Here is a 17,991-nt window from a genome sequence, read left to right on the forward strand (position 1 = left end):
TCTGGCGCTCTTTTAACTCATTATAGGAAAATGGGAAAAAAAAACCGTCATACTTCTCAACTCACCCACTACAACTCCTTAAAATTTTTGCAAAACCTTTTAAAACACCCTGTATAACGGAATAAAATATTCATACATTCCAAAACTACAATATAACCTATAAAAAACTTCTTGAAACATCGCAATATAGGCCAAGGGTACAGATACTTAAATAGACCCAAATATTTCATTCTGTCAACTACAGACGCAAAAATGAAACAAATAGCTCGCGACGAATTTGGCAGCATTATATTTGGAACCGAACGGGTGGTCCTTAGAAATGAAACGTCTTTTATATCAACGGTAAGTTTGCAGAGAGAAATTTCCATTCTTGGACGAACCATAAGCTATCTCCGTCCAAAAGCTATTCCCTAACGTCGGGGATTGTCAGTCGGTGATTAATGAAGATGGTTATTAATATTTCGAAGGGAATCGGAAGTTCGCAATAGGAAGGACACGAGAAACAGGAAATAAGGGAAAGACTCGGGGTACCACGTAAACCGTACCTGACCCCTTTCTCCTTCATCCTGTACTTAGCGTCTTCGCGATAGAGGACGCTAAAACCCACCCTCCTCGCCGAAATCCCGGATTAATCATCGTCATATTCTTAATAACGTCATTTAGCCTCGCTGTTTCAACCCACCTCCTCCCCGCCAAATGCCTAATTATTTACGAACAATTCTTTGAGCCTATGCAGTTACTTCGGATAACGTCTACGTCCGTAAGCGCGTGGCACTGATTTTAGGCTCAAATGAAGAGAAACGATAAGGCGGCAGCTTCCACGTCAAAATTAAAAACAATGAATATCCACAAATTCAGAAGTGCCCCCCCCCCTCCCCAACCAATCTTAAAGTGTTTTCCATCGGATTAAATTTTAAATACTCTTCCAAGATTGTTCTTTGAAAGAAAAGAAAGGGGGGCAGCGAAGAGGGGGAAAAAAGAGAAAATCTTTCTTCCCAGCCGCATCTGGACATTGTTTCTGGCTTAGCTCTTCCATCTTTAGCAGGAAATTATCAGAAAAGCTAATATTTAACCAGCTAGGATTTAAGAATGTTTGCCTTAGGTTTTTATCCTTCACTCTCTTTTTAGTCGATAATATCAGAAGAAAATAGGGGAAGTACGTATCTGTAGCTTTGAGCCGTAGAAGTCGTCGTGTGACCCACGAAAACGCCTTTTTACGCATAATAAACCAAACTGAAAAAGTAGTCCTACTTTTGTTTTGATTCAACACGGCTATAATCGACGAAAGCAAATACGCCTTAGCTCAAATAGCAGAGAATGAGAAGGGCAATATGTTACAATTGTTCAATTTAAGAAAAATGACTTTTTAAACGATGTATTCATCCGCGATTTCCCGCCAAACCGTTTTGGCGCGAAAATTCGTGAAAAGTGACGCCTTTCCAAAGCTGACTAGAAGCGTACTTCCCCCTATTTTCTTCTGATAATATTAATACTTTAAGGATGGAACAAAGTCTCAGGGGTAAAAAGAACGCTTACGTAACCGTTTAATGGGAAATGTGACCTGATTCGGTCGTTCAAAGTGGAGTTATGTTTTAATTTTTGTCTTTGTGACAGCTACTATGAAACACGCTGGTCGTAACGGCGCCATTCGGTTCAGCTCTAGTCCAAACGCGGCCTGCGAGGGTCAAATCCGCTCCCGGAGAAAAGCCGCCAAGATGCTAATGGCTGTGGTCGTCATCTTTGCTCTGTGTTACTTGCCAGTTCATTTGATCAATACACTCAGGTGACGTACAATTGTTTTAAAAGCCATGTTTTTTATGGCGAATAGACTTAACCAGGAATGTATTTGGGGTAACGTAGAACATTTTGAAAGCAAAGTGTTTGTCTTTTGATACCCGGAAGAAAAACCACACCCCTCCGTATTTCTGGTGCAGTATTTCCCCTTTTCTTTCGGAAACGAGGAACAGGGCGTACCCCCTTGAAATTTAGACTGGGGGACAACCTATGCAATTGCCCCCAACTCCTGAAAAAGGCTGATTTCAGCTCAGAATTAACAATTTAATGAGTATCACATTTTAATTTAAACAAAAACCAAATCGACCTTTTTATACATGTAATGCGAAAATAGTATTTTCTAAATAATAACGATATTTTCTAATAAATAACGATATTTTCTAAATAATAACGATATTTTCTAAAAAATAACGATATTTTCTAAATAATAACGATATTTTCTAAATAATAACGATATTTTCTAAATAATAACGATATTTTCTAAAAAATAACGATATTTTCTAAGTGGAAACTATCAGCCTACAGAGTAGTACCACTTCATATCTTTGACCATAGTCGCTATTTTTATAGGAAATAGCATAGGTGACGTACTATTACGTTGCAGTGAAATTACTCTATCCCACTATTAGGGAATAAGGGTGGAAATTTATCCCCAATTACTAAAAAGCAATCCTTCAAAAAGTCCAATTGACCCCCCTTTGGCGCCGAAATGTTGCTACGCCCCTGATGGGGAAGACATAGTCTTCCTGGCATCAGAAAAACATGCTGTAGTTGCTTCCGAATATTCTCAGTTAACTCGAATACATTCTTGACTGTCCAACTAAATTTGAATCCCTCTGACGGGGTTATTCCCATTGATAGGTACGTAACGACGATTCCTCAAACGCACGCCACAGCGGTGGCATCCTTAATCTCCCATTGGCTGTGCTACGCTAACAGTGCTATTAACCCCGTTATCTACAATTTCATGAACGGTAAGCCTAAAGATTATATTACAAATAAATGGGGAAACGAAAATTCGCTCCGAACGCGGCGCGTCATTCCAACGACGAGTTCTTATATTTGATTCGCACGTTCAAGTTCCCCCAAACTTTCTTAATTAGATTACGGCCGAATTTTGCCGGCCTATCAAGGGCAGCGAATCTCCGTGTCCAGGTGTCCAAAAAATGGTTCGGCTTCTGTCAAAGGCGATTTGACAGGACGAAACGGACTTCACCTTTCGTCTTCAATGAACTCGTCCGAGAGTTACGCGAGTATAACGTTCCTGCCCACCAAGAGCTCGTTAATTCTCGGACGACGCTGTAATTTGGAGATGCGGCCATATTTAATCCGCAATTCGTCATTTGAGTTGACCTTTTTCTCCGTCTTCTGTCCACGTCAGGTTGGCAGGGAAGTTGTTTACGGGAAAACTTACATATAAGATTCGTTATATCTAATCCGTGGGCTTAAGCTTTTTTGGGTCCAAATGTCGATGAGCAACTGGGCACGGCTTGCTTGCCAAATCTTCTAGAGCCATTCAAGGTGAACAGTTGACAAATTAACTTAATTTGCTATTGATAAAGGTTTGTTCGAAGAATACGGTTAATTAAATTTTATCGGTTTGGATGCGGATGACCAATCGTACCTCTAGGGTCTTGCTCTTTTCGCTGGTAATGGATTAAAGTGGTTGGACGGCCACACAATATTTTTCTGTACACCAATTACGTAATCAGCGACGATTACAACGATTACCAAATATTATTGGGTGATTACTATAGTAATTTCGATTTTGGCAAGTTAATGGTACTACTTTAATTCATTGACTGGTTTTCTACGGAACTGTTACGGTAGTTACAGAATGATTATCCTAATCATTCTAGTCAAAGCACACATCGATTACACAATCAATGAACGATTGCTGTGATTAAAATATTATTATTGACCGATCATGAAGTGATTAGAAGCGCTTATCATAATCATTACAGTCAGAATGAACACCGATTACGGCAAGTGAAGAGCTTACTGAGTTAATGGTATTCCTTAAACCCATTGACCGGTTTTCAAGGAATGGTTACGCATATTACAGTATGTTTATCGTAATCATTTAGGTCAGAGTGTACACCGATTATGGCAAGTGAAGTTCTCACTGGGTTAATGGTATTCCATAAATCCATTGCCCGGTTTTCAACGGAATGGTTACCCTGATTACAGTATGTTTATCGTAATCATTTCAGTCAGAGTGTACACCGATTACGGCAAGTGAAGATCTCACTGGGTTAATGGTATTCCATAAATCCATTGCCCGGTTTTCAACGGAATGGTTACCCTGATTACAGTATGTTTATCGTAATTATTTCAGTCAGATTGTACACCGATTATGGCAAGTGAAGATCTCACTGGGTTAATGGTATTCCATAAATCCATTGCCCGGTTTTCAACGGAATGGTTACCCTGATTACAGTATGTTTATCGTAATCACTTCAGTCAGAGTGTACACCGATTACGGCAAGTGAAGATCTCACTGGGTTAATGGTATTCCATAAATCCATTGCCCGGTTTTCAACGGAATGGTTACGCTGATAACAGTATGTTTATCGTAATTATTTCAGTCAGATTGTACACCGATTATGGCAAGTGAAGATCTCACTGGGTTAATGGTATTCCATAAATCCATTGCCCGGTTTTCAACGGAATGGTTACGCTGATAACAGTATGTTTATCGTAATTATTTCAGTCAGATTGTACACCGATTACGGCAAGTGAAGATCTCACTGGGTTAATGGTATTCCATAAATCCATTGCCCGGTTTTCAACGGAATGGTTACGCTGATAACAGTATGTTTATCGTAATTATTTCAGTCAGATTGTACACCGATTACGGCAAGTGAAGATCTCACTGGGTTATTGGTATTCCATAAATCCATTGCCCGGTTTTCAACGGAATGGTTACGCTGATAACAGTATGTTTATCGTAATTATTTCAGTCAGATTGTACACCGATTACGGCAAGTGAAGATCTCACTGGGTTATTGGTATTCCATAAATCCATTGCCCGGTTTTCAACGGAATGGTTACGCTGATAACAGTATGTTTATCGTAATTATTTCAGTCAGATTGTACACCGATTACGGCAAGTGAAGATCTCACTGGGTTAATGGTATTCCATAAATCCATTGCCCGGTTTTCAACGGAATGGTTACGCTGATAACAGTATGTTTATCGTAATTATTTCAGTCAGAGTGTACACCGATTACGGCAAGTGAAGATCTCACTGGGTTAATGGTATTCCATAAATCCATTGCCCGGTTTTCAACGGAATGGTTACGCTGATAACAGTATGTTTATCGTAATTATTTCAGTCAGATTGTACACCGATTACGGCAAGTGAAGATCTCACTGGGTTATTGGTATTCCATAAATCCATTGCCCGGTTTTCAACGGAATGGTTACGCTGATAACAGTATGTTTATCGTAATTATTTCAGTCAGATTGTACACCGATTACGGCAAGTGAAGATCTCACTGGGTTAATGGTATTCCATAAATCCATTGCCCGGTTTTCAAGGAATGGTTACGCTGATAACAGTATGTTTATCGTAATCATTTCAGTCAGAGTGTACACCGATTACGGCAAGTGAAGATCTCACTGGGTTAATGGTATTCCATAAATCCATTGCCCGGTTTTCAAGGAATGGTTACGCTGATAACAGTATGTTTATCGTAATCATTTCAGTCAGAGTGTACACCGATTACGGCAAGTGAAGATCTCACTGGGTTAATGGTATTCCATAAATCCATTGCCCGGTTTTCAAGGAATGGTTACGCTGATAACAGTATGTTTATCGTAATCATTTCAGTCAGAGTGTACACCGATTACGGCAAGTGAAGATCTCACTGGGTTAATGGTATTCCATAAATCCATTGCCCGGTTTTCAACGGAATGGTTACCCTGATTACAGTATGTTTATCGTAATCATTTCAGTCAGAGTGTACACCGATTATGGCAAGTGAAGATCTCACTGGGTTAATGGTATTCCATAAATCCATTGCCCGGTTTTCAACGGAATGGTTACCCTGATTACAGTATGTTTATCGTAATCATTTCAGTCAGAGTGTACACCGATTACGGCAAGTGAAGATCTCACTGGGTTAATGGTATTCCATAAATCCATTGCCCGGTTTTCAACGGAATGGTTACCCTGATTACAGTATGTTTATCGTAATCATTTCAGTCAGAGTGTACACCGATTATGGCAAGTGAAGATCTCACTGGGTTAATGGTATTCCATAAATCCATTGCAAGGTTTTCAACGGAATGGTTACGCTGATAACAGTATGTTTATCGTAATTATTTCAGTCAGATTGTACACCGATTACGGCAAGTGAAGATCTCACTGGGTTAATGGTATTCCATAAATCCATTGCCCGGTTTTCAACGGAATGGTTACGCTGATAACAGTATGTTTATCGTAATTATTTCAGTCAGATTGTACACCGATTACGGCAAGTGAAGATCTCACTGGGTTAATGGTATTCCATAAATCCATTGCCTGGTTTTCAACGGAATGGTTACGCTGATAACAGTATGTTTATCGTAATTATTTCAGTCAGATTGTACACCGATTACGGCAAGTGAAGATCTCACTGGGTTAATGGTATTCCATAAATCCATTGCCTGGTTTTCAACGGAATGGTTACGCTGATAACAGTATGTTTATCGTAATTATTTCAGTCAGATTGTACACCGATTACGGCAAGTGAAGATCTCACTGGGTTATTGGTATTCCATAAATCCATTGCCCGGTTTTCAACGGAATGGTTACGCTGATAACAGTATGTTTATCGTAATCACTTCAGTCAGAGTGTACACCGATTATGGCAAGTGAAGATCTCACTGGGTTAATGGTATTCCATAAATCCATTGCCCGGTTTTCAACGGAATGGTTACGCTGATAACAGTATGTTTATCGTAATTATTTCAGTCAGATTGTACACCGATTACGGCAAGTGAAGATCTCACTGGGTTATTGGTATTCCATAAATCCATTGCCCGGTTTTCAACGGAATGGTTACGCTGATAACAGTATGTTTATCGTAATCACTTCAGTCAGAGTGTACACCGATTATGGCAAGTGAAGATCTCACTGGGTTAATGGTATTCCATAAATCCATTGCCCGGTTTTCAACGGAATGGTTACGCTGATAACAGTATGTTTATCGTAATTATTTCAGTCAGATTGTACACCGATTACGGCAAGTGAAGATCTCACTGGGTTATTGGTATTCCATAAATCCATTGCCCGGTTTTCAACGGAATGGTTACGCTGATAACAGTATGTTTATCGTAATCACTTCAGTCAGAGTGTACACCGATTATGGCAAGTGAAGATCTCACTGGGTTAATGGTATTCCATAAATCCATTGCCCGGTTTTCAACGGAATGGTTACGCTGATAACAGTATGTTTATCGTAATTATTTCAGTCAGATTGTACACCGATTACGGCAAGTGAAGATCTCACTGGGTTATTGGTATTCCATAAATCCATTGCCCGGTTTTCAACGGAATGGTTACGCTGATAACAGTATGTTTATCGTAATTATTTCAGTCAGATTGTACACCGATTATGGCAAGTGAAGATCTCACTGGGTTAATGGTATTCCATAAATCCATTGCCCGGTTTTCAACGGAATGGTTACGCTGATAACAGTATGTTTATCGTAATTATTTCAGTCAGATTGTACACCGATTACGGCAAGTGAAGATCTCACTGGGTTATTGGTATTCCATAAATCCATTGCCCGGTTTTCAACGGAATGGTTACGCTGATAACAGTATGTTTATCGTAATTATTTCAGTCAGATTGTACACCGATTATGGCAAGTGAAGATCTCACTGGGTTAATGGTATTCCATAAATCCATTGCCCGGTTTTCAACGGAATGGTTACGCTGATAACAGTATGTTTATCGTAATTATTTCAGTCAGATTGTACACCGATTACGGCAAGTGAAGATCTCACTGGGTTATTGGTATTCCATAAATCCATTGCCCGGTTTTCAACGGAATGGTTACGCTGATAACAGTATGTTTATCGTAATTATTTCAGTCAGATTGTACACCGATTATGGCAAGTGAAGATCTCACTGGGTTAATGGTATTCCATAAATCCATTGCCCGGTTTTCAACGGAATGGTTACGCTGATAACAGTATGTTTATCGTAATTATTTCAGTCAGATTGTACACCGATTACGGCAAGTGAAGATCTCACTGGGTTATTGGTATTCCATAAATCCATTGCCCGGTTTTCAACGGAATGGTTACGCTGATAACAGTATGTTTATCGTAATTATTTCAGTCAGATTGTACACCGATTATGGCAAGTGAAGATCTCACTGGGTTATTGGTATTCCATAAATCCATTGCCCGGTTTTCAACGGAATGGTTACGCTGATAACAGTATGTTTATCGTAATCACTTCAGTCAGAGTGTACACCGATTATGGCAAGTGAAGATCTCACTGGGTTAATGGTATTCCATAAATCCATTGCCCGGTTTTCAACGGAATGGTTACGCTGATAACAGTATGTTTATCGTAATTATTTCAGTCAGATTGTACACCGATTACGGCAAGTGAAGATCTCACTGGGTTATTGGTATTCCATAAATCCATTGCCCGGTTTTCAACGGAATGGTTACGCTGATAACAGTATGTTTATCGTAATCACTTCAGTCAGAGTGTACACCGATTATGGCAAGTGAAGATCTCACTGGGTTAATGGTATTCCATAAATCCATTGCCCGGTTTTCAACGGAATGGTTACGCTGATAACAGTATGTTTATCGTAATTATTTCAGTCAGATTGTACACCGATTACGGCAAGTGAAGATCTCACTGGGTTATTGGTATTCCATAAATCCATTGCCCGGTTTTCAACGGAATGGTTACGCTGATAACAGTATGTTTATCGTAATCACTTCAGTCAGAGTGTACACCGATTATGGCAAGTGAAGATCTCACTGGGTTAATGGTATTCCATAAATCCATTGCCCGGTTTTCAACGGAATGGTTACGCTGATAACAGTATGTTTATCGTAATTATTTCAGTCAGATTGTACACCGATTACGGCAAGTGAAGATCTCACTGGGTTATTGGTATTCCATAAATCCATTGCCCGGTTTTCAACGGAATGGTTACGCTGATAACAGTATGTTTATCGTAATTATTTCAGTCAGATTGTACACCGATTATGGCAAGTGAAGATCTCACTGGGTTAATGGTATTCCATAAATCCATTGCCCGGTTTTCAACGGAATGGTTACGCTGATAACAGTATGTTTATCGTAATTATTTCAGTCAGATTGTACACCGATTACGGCAAGTGAAGATCTCACTGGGTTATTGGTATTCCATAAATCCATTGCCCGGTTTTCAACGGAATGGTTACGCTGATAACAGTATGTTTATCGTAATTATTTCAGTCAGATTGTACACCGATTACGGCAAGTGAAGATCTCACTGGGTTATTGGTATTCCATAAATCCATTGCCCGGTTTTCAACGGAATGGTTACGCTGATAACAGTATGTTTATCGTAATCACTTCAGTCAGAGTGTACACCGATTATGGCAAGTGAAGATCTCACTGGGTTAATGGTATTCCATAAATCCATTGCCCGGTTTTCAACGGAATGGTTACGCTGATAACAGTATGTTTATCGTAATCACTTCAGTCAGAGTGTACACCGATTATGGCAAGTGAAGATCTCACTGGGTTAATGGTATTCCATAAATCCATTGCCCGGTTTTCAACGGAATGGTTACGCTGATAACAGTATGTTTATCGTAATTATTTCAGTCAGATTGTACACCGATTACGGCAAGTGAAGATCTCACTGGGTTAATGGTATTCCATAAATCCATTGCCCGGTTTTCAACGGAATGGTTACGCTGATAACAGTATGTTTATCGTAATTATTTCAGTCAGATTGTACACCGATTACGGCAAGTGAAGATCTCACTGGGTTAATGGTATTCCATAAATCCATTGCCCGGTTTTCAACGGAATGGTTACGCTGATAACAGTATGTTTATCGTAATTATTTCAGTCAGATTGTACACCGATTATGGCAAGTGAAGATCTCACTGGGTTAATGGTATTCCATAAATCCATTGCCCGGTTTTCAACGGAATGGTTACGCTGATAACAGTATGTTTATCGTAATCACTTCAGTCAGAGTGTACACCGATTATGGCAAGTGAAGATCTCACTGGGTTAATGGTATTCCATAAATCCATTGCCCGGTTTTCAACGGAATGGTTACGCTGATAACAGTATGTTTATCGTAATTATTTCAGTCAGATTGTACACCGATTACGGCAAGTGAAGATCTCACTGGGTTAATGGTATTCCATAAATCCATTGCCCGGTTTTCAACGGAATGGTTACGCTGATAACAGTATGTTTATCGTAATTATTTCAGTCAGATTGTACACCGATTACGGCAAGTGAAGATCTCACTGGGTTATTGGTATTCCATAAATCCATTGCCCGGTTTTCAACGGAATGGTTACGCTGATAACAGTATGTTTATCGTAATTATTTCAGTCAGATTGTACACCGATTACGGCAAGTGAAGATCTCACTGGGTTAATGGTATTCCATAAATCCATTGCCCGGTTTTCAACGGAATGGTTACGCTGATAACAGTAATTTTATCGTAATCATTTCAGTCAGAGTGTACACCGATTACGGCAAGTGAAGATCTCACTGGGTTAATGGTATTCCATAAATCCATTGCCCGGTTTTCAACGGAATGGTTACGCTGATAACAGTATGTTTATCGTAATTATTTCAGTCAGATTGTACACCGATTACGGCAAGTGAAGATCTCACTGGGTTAATGGTATTCCATAAATCCATTGCCCGGTTTTCAACGGAATGGTTACGCTGATAACAGTATGTTTATCGTAATTATTTCAGTCAGATTGTACACCGATTACGGCAAGTGAAGATCTCACTGGGTTAATGGTATTCCATAAATCCATTGCCCGGTTTTCAACGGAATGGTTACGCTGATAACAGTATGTTTATCGTAATTATTTCAGTCAGATTGTACACCGATTATGGCAAGTGAAGATCTCACTGGGTTAATGGTATTCCATAAATCCATTGCCCGGTTTTCAACGGAATGGTTACGCTGATAACAGTATGTTTATCGTAATCACTTCAGTCAGAGTGTACACCGATTATGGCAAGTGAAGATCTCACTGGGTTAATGGTATTCCATAAATCCATTGCCCGGTTTTCAACGGAATGGTTACGCTGATAACAGTATGTTTATCGTAATTATTTCAGTCAGATTGTACACCGATTACGGCAAGTGAAGATCTCACTGGGTTAATGGTATTCCATAAATCCATTGCCCGGTTTTCAACGGAATGGTTACGCTGATAACAGTATGTTTATCGTAATTATTTCAGTCAGATTGTACACCGATTACGGCAAGTGAAGATCTCACTGGGTTATTGGTATTCCATAAATCCATTGCCCGGTTTTCAACGGAATGGTTACGCTGATAACAGTATGTTTATCGTAATTATTTCAGTCAGATTGTACACCGATTACGGCAAGTGAAGATCTCACTGGGTTAATGGTATTCCATAAATCCATTGCCCGGTTTTCAACGGAATGGTTACGCTGATAACAGTAATTTTATCGTAATCATTTCAGTCAGAGTGTACACCGATTACGGCAAGTGAAGATCTCACTGGGTTAATGGTATTCCATAAATCCATTGCCCGGTTTTCAACGGAATGGTTACGCTGATAACAGTATGTTTATCGTAATTATTTCAGTCAGATTGTACACCGATTACGGCAAGTGAAGATCTCACTGGGTTAATGGTATTCCATAAATCCATTGCCCGGTTTTCAACGGAATGGTTACGCTGATTACAGTATATGCTTATCGTAATCATTTCAGTCAGAGTGTACAACGATAACGACCAGTGAATAGCTTGTTGGGTTAATGATATTCCTTATGACCATTGACTGGTTTTCAACGGAATGGTTACGGTGATTATCGAGTGATTAGTGTAATCATTTCAGTCCGAGTGTACAGCTATTAGTAATGGTATTCCTTTAATCCATAGATACGTTTTAACCGAGTACGCTATGGTATTATGGTTCCCATGACCATTGATAACTTTTATTTGTCAATTTCCTTAGGTAAATTCAGGCGTGAATTTCGGAACGCCTTCTGTTACCTCTGTACGAAGAGCAAAAGCAGTAAAAAGAGAGCAGCTGCTGCCGCCGCCGCTGCCGCTGCAGCCGCCGCAAGTCCGTTCCCAAATTCGCTGAAAAAGTGATCGCATTTAGCCGATATTGATTGTGGAAAACTTCAAAGTTATACCGCTTAACTATGTTTAAGTATACGACTTCCAAGTGGTTTTGAATTCTCTTCTCGAACAGTCGAAACATTATCGCGCGATTTAACGAATAATCGGCAAAAAATTTAAAGTAAAGAATTTAGTTAAAAAAGTATATATATTTAAAATAAGTTGTTCAAAAAATAATGATAGGGTAAAAACCGCCAACCCTGATGTATATTTTTAATATGAACGTTGATTAAAAAATATCATTTAATTTTAAATTAAAAAGAAAACGTTGTTAATATAAATTAAATGAAAAATACAATTGTTCCGACTAAAAAATATATATATACAAATCGTGATTTTAAAAAAAAACCAACAGAATGGATAGAAATTCATGTTTCGTAACATTATATTTCCGGCTAATAATCCGGCCGGCGGAAAACAAATATTATGAATATTTATTAAAATAAAAAAGAAATGCGTGCTCACAAACTGGCACGGTGTTAAACCTCTGTGTCATAATGAAATCGAAAAATTAAATGGATATACATAAAAATGTAATTAAAATTATGTACGTTTTCAAATTTGATGTTTACTTCTATTTAGAAAGTTCGCAGGCATATGAATTATGAATAGTGCTCGGCATTCGATTAATTTTTATCCATGAATAAAATAAGCTCGGCGATATTTAAATAATATTTATTTAAGTAACCAATAGTTGAATAAAAATTGTCAAATGTTTAAATAATCGAAAGTGAATAAGCCTATTATTTAAATAAATATCACTTTTACTCAAATAAATTCTTGGTTGCGTAAAAAAAATAATTAAAAAAGCTAAAATTATATTCTTTTTACCAACGTTTTTTAAATAAATCGGAAAAGGACATCGCACTTCTTCTATGGGATTTGGCTTTCGACAGATGTTTTTCAAATTGAAACATGTTGTTAAGCTTGATCAAAGGAGTGAAATTGTCCATTGCCATTTTTCTCTAGCTCCTATAGCTTGTCCAGTATCACTGGTCAAAAGTGGAAAAAACTTAGTATAGTCTATTTATTAAAAGGATTCACGGTCCATCGGTTAGCGTTCTACGTTCGCGCGTCGCTAGTCCGGGCTCACTATCAATAGAGGTTTCTTGCCAAGATTTTTACACCTCTACTTCATTATTCACTATTCATTATTTCTTTTCTCGCAAATTATTATTCGATGAATTTTCGTACGTGGAATTATTTATTATTCAATATTTTATAAGCAATAATAAAATAAAACATACCATAAAAGAAATACTTAAGAAATCAGAATATATATGAGTAACTGTTTCGTTAAATCCCACATTCAACACTCGCTGATAGGAAAGAAACAGCCAATCAAACACTTATTTATCGATTATAGTCACACAGTCGGTTAAAGTCACGGTCACACGACAGTTTAAACTCCATATTTAACTCTTTATTTACTTTGTTCGTTCATCGTGCGATCAGAACGAAACCAAATCCGACGCTCTGTTTTGGGAAGCATCCCGAATCTTGGCAAGAAAACTCTATTGATAGTAAGACCGGAATAGCGACGCGCGATCGTTGAATTCTTTTAACATATAGACTATACTAAGTTTCGTCCACTTTTGACCGCTGATACTGGACAAACTATTGGAGCTAGGGAAAAATGGCAACGGACAATTTTGCTCCTTTGAGCAAGGTTAACAACATGTTACAGTTTGAAAAAAATCGGTCGAAAGCCAAATTTCATAGAAGAAGTGCGATGTCCTTTGTGGATAATGAATAAACAATTCCGAGCACTACTTATGAACTACGATGAACCCCTTAAAGCAATTTCAAATCGCCTTAATTTAACTTCTCCCTGAACAACTGAGGATCGAGCACTTCTACAGGCGCTAGTTGGCCAGTTTTAGACCTACAATTAACCGCTTCTTTCTAACTACCAATACTGCTTATGAAACGTGTACCTTCGCAAGTTCCCACTTTTTTTGTGATTTTCTACAACTATTAAATCAGGAAAATATGTTTTGTAAAGAAGTACATGTAAATAGCACTAAGCAGTCAGATGTTTATACTTTTCATCTTTGGTCAGTATATACTGAGACGTTATTTGGTGTTGTACTCCGCGGATTGGCGGGAAATTCATATCCATTTGAGCCTGCATCGATCATGCAAAGATAAACATAAGATGTCCTAGATATACTATCTCGTTCCTGCGCTTCCTAACATCACTAACCATTTGCGTCGTTAGCCCGTGTAAGTCTACTCTGTCAAACTGCAAATTAAACCAAAGAACAACTGTTACAGGTGAACAAACAGTGGGAAAAAAGGTAAAAGAACGCATTTTTTTCGGGGAAATGTGAAATGTAAATGGGGTCCAAGCTCTTTCTTCTCTCTCGTGCGAGTTGGGAATCTCGGAATACATCAGGCTAATGATGTGGATAAAAGCGAAGTAACGGCAAAACAGGCGCCCAGGAATGCAAAGACTTTGAAAACAAACAAAAAAGTAAAACGCTTTCTTTGTTTTAGGGAGAGGAAAAATAATACGGCATCTCTGTACCTGAGAAAAAGACGGGCTTTCGTTACCCGAAAATCGATTTTGGAGAATAGAGTGAAAGCGGGAATGAATAAATTGAAACTTTGGAACTAAAAACACGGTACATACCCCCAGGCCTATATTGTTTCTCGGAAAAGAATCGAGAGGGGCTGTATAAAGATAGCCAGCTCGGTAAATCCTTATCAAAATGTGACAAACGCAATCTTAGAAATGGGCCGAGAAATAAGCGGAACCGTGTTTCAATTTGTAGGGACTGGCCTTGCCTCTAGCAACGACGTCCAACTGGAAAAAAGCCTAGAAGGCCGAATAAAAATACGATCCGGGAGTGTCAGAAAAAAACTGGTGAACAAGCCGATGTAATTTGTCATAGGTTTTGTCACCCGTGGGGCTCCCGTCAAACTTCCCATAGCCGACGTTTTTTCTTCGAGCTACGCTTCTTACTTCGGTTCGCGGAGAGCCAGAGATTAGAGACACGACCAGATCGAAATGCCGAAACTAAAACCCGCCGAATCTGATATATTTCAACTGATTTGTACTAGCCTATCCGTAAAGTCATCAGTCCAAATTTTTCACAGGACTTGCGTAGGAAACCTTCTAGTTCCAATTAAAAATTGTTGACAGTTGTCGTCTGTTTCTATTCCTGAAAGAACACCAACAATTGAATCTGTTTTTCAATCGTTTTTGGTAATCAAAGAGCAGGTTATTTAAATATCCCTTAGCTATGCACATTACTTGAAAATATTGCATATTAAATATATATCTTAGCTAAGCACTTTACTTGAAGATATTGTAATATAAAATATATCTTAGCTAAGCACATTACTTGAAAATATATCATATTAAATATCTTAGCTAAGCACATTACTTGAAAATATTGCATATGAAATATAGCTTAGCTAAACACATTACTTGAAGATATGGAAATGTAAAATATATCTTAGCTAAGCACATTACTTGAAAATATTGCATATGAAATATAGCCTAGCTAAGCATATTACTTGAAGAAATTGCATATCTGCGCAGCTTGTGAACCAAAATATTACCTTAGTCAATGTTCGCTCCTGTTCTGTCAGCTTAGAAGAGATTGCGGATACATAACACGGGGTAGACTATTAGCTTTGAAATTTGCATATTTTTTAGCTTTTGGTGGATTCATTTTAGCATAATACTTTAGTATTTGCAGAAGGCGGTTTAGCATAATATTTAAGTCTTTGCAAAAGGCTTTTAACATAATATTTTGGTATTTGCAGAAGGTTAATATTTAAGTCTTGGTAAAATCATTTTTAGCATAATATTTTGGTATTTGCAGAATGAGGCTCCGCAGAATATTTCAGTCTTGGCAGAAGTCGTTTTAGCATAATATAAACTTTAAAACCTGAAAATAACATAGATTCTTACTCATTGAAAGGTTTTGCTTGTATATATCCAATGTCACGTAATTCTAGGTGTTACAATTCTAAATTTAATGTAAAATACAACAGCTAGCATTTTCAATATACATTAGATAAATTGATTTTAGCTAAAGGAATTTGGTATATTTAGCGCTCATTCTACAACTGTTGAGTATTTCTTTCAGGGTTCCATACACACTAAACGTTTCCATTGTTGTTATATATTTTCCAGAGTTAGAGATTAAGGCGTCGCGATATAAACATTGTAACGATAATGGCACCATTGGGAAAACGCGCGCGGTCCTTGGACGCAAAAACGTCAACAGCGTATCAATGGTCAATATCCACATGATAGTTTTGTCAATGGCAAATCGACATTATACCAATAGAAAGAAAGCTTATCACTGGGGACTATAAGTCCCAAAGATATCCGTAAAAAAAGCCGGAATCCGTTGTTAAAGCATTTCGTTTGTTGGGAATACTATTAGGGAGTTCTTTTTACGAGTGGATACACCTAAAGGTCAACTTAGCGCCGGAAGATTTTTCGCGTATTCGCATTTATCTATTGATACAGTCTTAAATGGTAGGCAAACATTATTCTTTCCGATTCTTGTTGGTCAGAATCAAAAGCGGCTGGTAGGAAAAGTGACTATCATACTACAGCGGATCCGCGTCGCCCATTCGAAGTTCCGGAAGTGGAAAAGGAGACGCGATGTTTATCTTAGAGAGTACAGTTCAAAGGAACTAGAACTTTTTGGTGATACCCTTCGCTTTCGGGGCAATAACAAGACGCGACATTGGGTTCAAGGAGAGCAAATAGAACTCCCAAATTTGCAACGCGCGTCCCTTCGAGCTATAGATAAACACATAGTTTACGATTTCACGCTTTTACAAACCGATCTTTTGGAAATATTTTGTTTTCAGTCTATACTTCAAAAGAACATGTATACAGGGTGGAAGCTTCAGCCGTGGTCCAGCCTCGGTACTTCTCCTAGTACACCAAAGTGCTGCGGATGGAACACTTCTACAGGCGCTGGTAGGCCAAATATAGACCAGTGGGATAATTAGAAGCGCATCTTCCAAATGCTTTTTTCGGGTGATTGGATAAAGATGCGCTTTTAATAGGCGAAACTATAAAGTAAATTTAGTCTTAACCAACTTGTTAAAATGGGAAAACAAAATCACGTGACTACCATATCACAGCCAACTTCGATTTGGTAACTCCTGTTCATAGTTGGCCGTGCAACGGTAAAGAAATAGTATTCCTTCCAGATACTGCAGACACCTTTCTATTAAAAGATCTTTCAAATAATAATAATTAGATAAATCAATCAAAATTTTAACCGTCATTAGCAAAATAAAATGAATAATAGTTCGTATTTCGTAAGATAGATGGCGCTGTTGTTCTCCAGAAAGTCACGTGACTACCATCTTTTCAGCCCCCCTGGACTTTATAGTTTCGCCTATTCTCCCATTGGTCTATTTTGGGACTACCAGCGCCTGTAGAAGTGTTCCACCCGCAGCACTCTAGTGTACTAGGAGAAGTACCGGGGCTGGACCACGGCTGAAGCTTCCACCCTGTATATTGATATTTGATGGTCGATGACCGCTTTCCGGTCAGGGACACGTCGAGTTGACGTTCCATTCGCTCTTCACTTTAACGTGACTCCAGGGTCTTTAGCGTCCTTTGCCATCACGCTTGAAAAAGAGCTTTCGTACGAAGGTCATAAATTCAAACACGTTTCACTCCAAAGTTACGTAATAAAGTCTTTATCTCCATCCGTAATTTGACGAAGTGAAACAAAACGTAAATATTTCGGCGTGGAGACCATAATGACCTTGCATCATCATCTCTCGGAACGTGCTCTGTGTATTTTCAACAGATAGCGACGAAAAGTGTGA

General features: G+C 38.5%; 1 protein-coding gene across 1 annotated transcript in view; it reads left to right on the forward strand.

The window, feature by feature from the left end:
- Nucleotides 1–12,306, forward strand: part of LOC149935102 (orexin receptor type 2-like) — a 93,790-nt gene extending 81,484 nt beyond the window's left edge. The window contains exons 3-5 of the mRNA XM_090152783.1: nucleotides 1,615–1,783; nucleotides 2,656–2,768; nucleotides 12,002–12,306. Of these exons, the coding sequence (XP_090008909.1) occupies nucleotides 1,615–1,783; nucleotides 2,656–2,768; nucleotides 12,002–12,141 (422 nt within the window). The 3' untranslated portion in view covers nucleotides 12,142–12,306. The remainder of the gene's footprint in view (nucleotides 1–1,614; nucleotides 1,784–2,655; nucleotides 2,769–12,001) is intronic.
- Nucleotides 12,307–17,991: the final 5,685 nt, after the last annotated feature.

Source organism: Leiobunum rupestre, chromosome 7 (genome assembly GCF_980474605.1).
Source record: "Leiobunum rupestre chromosome 7, qqLeiRupe1.1.hap1, whole genome shotgun sequence".
Lineage (NCBI taxonomy): Eukaryota > Metazoa > Arthropoda > Arachnida > Opiliones > Sclerosomatidae > Leiobunum > Leiobunum rupestre.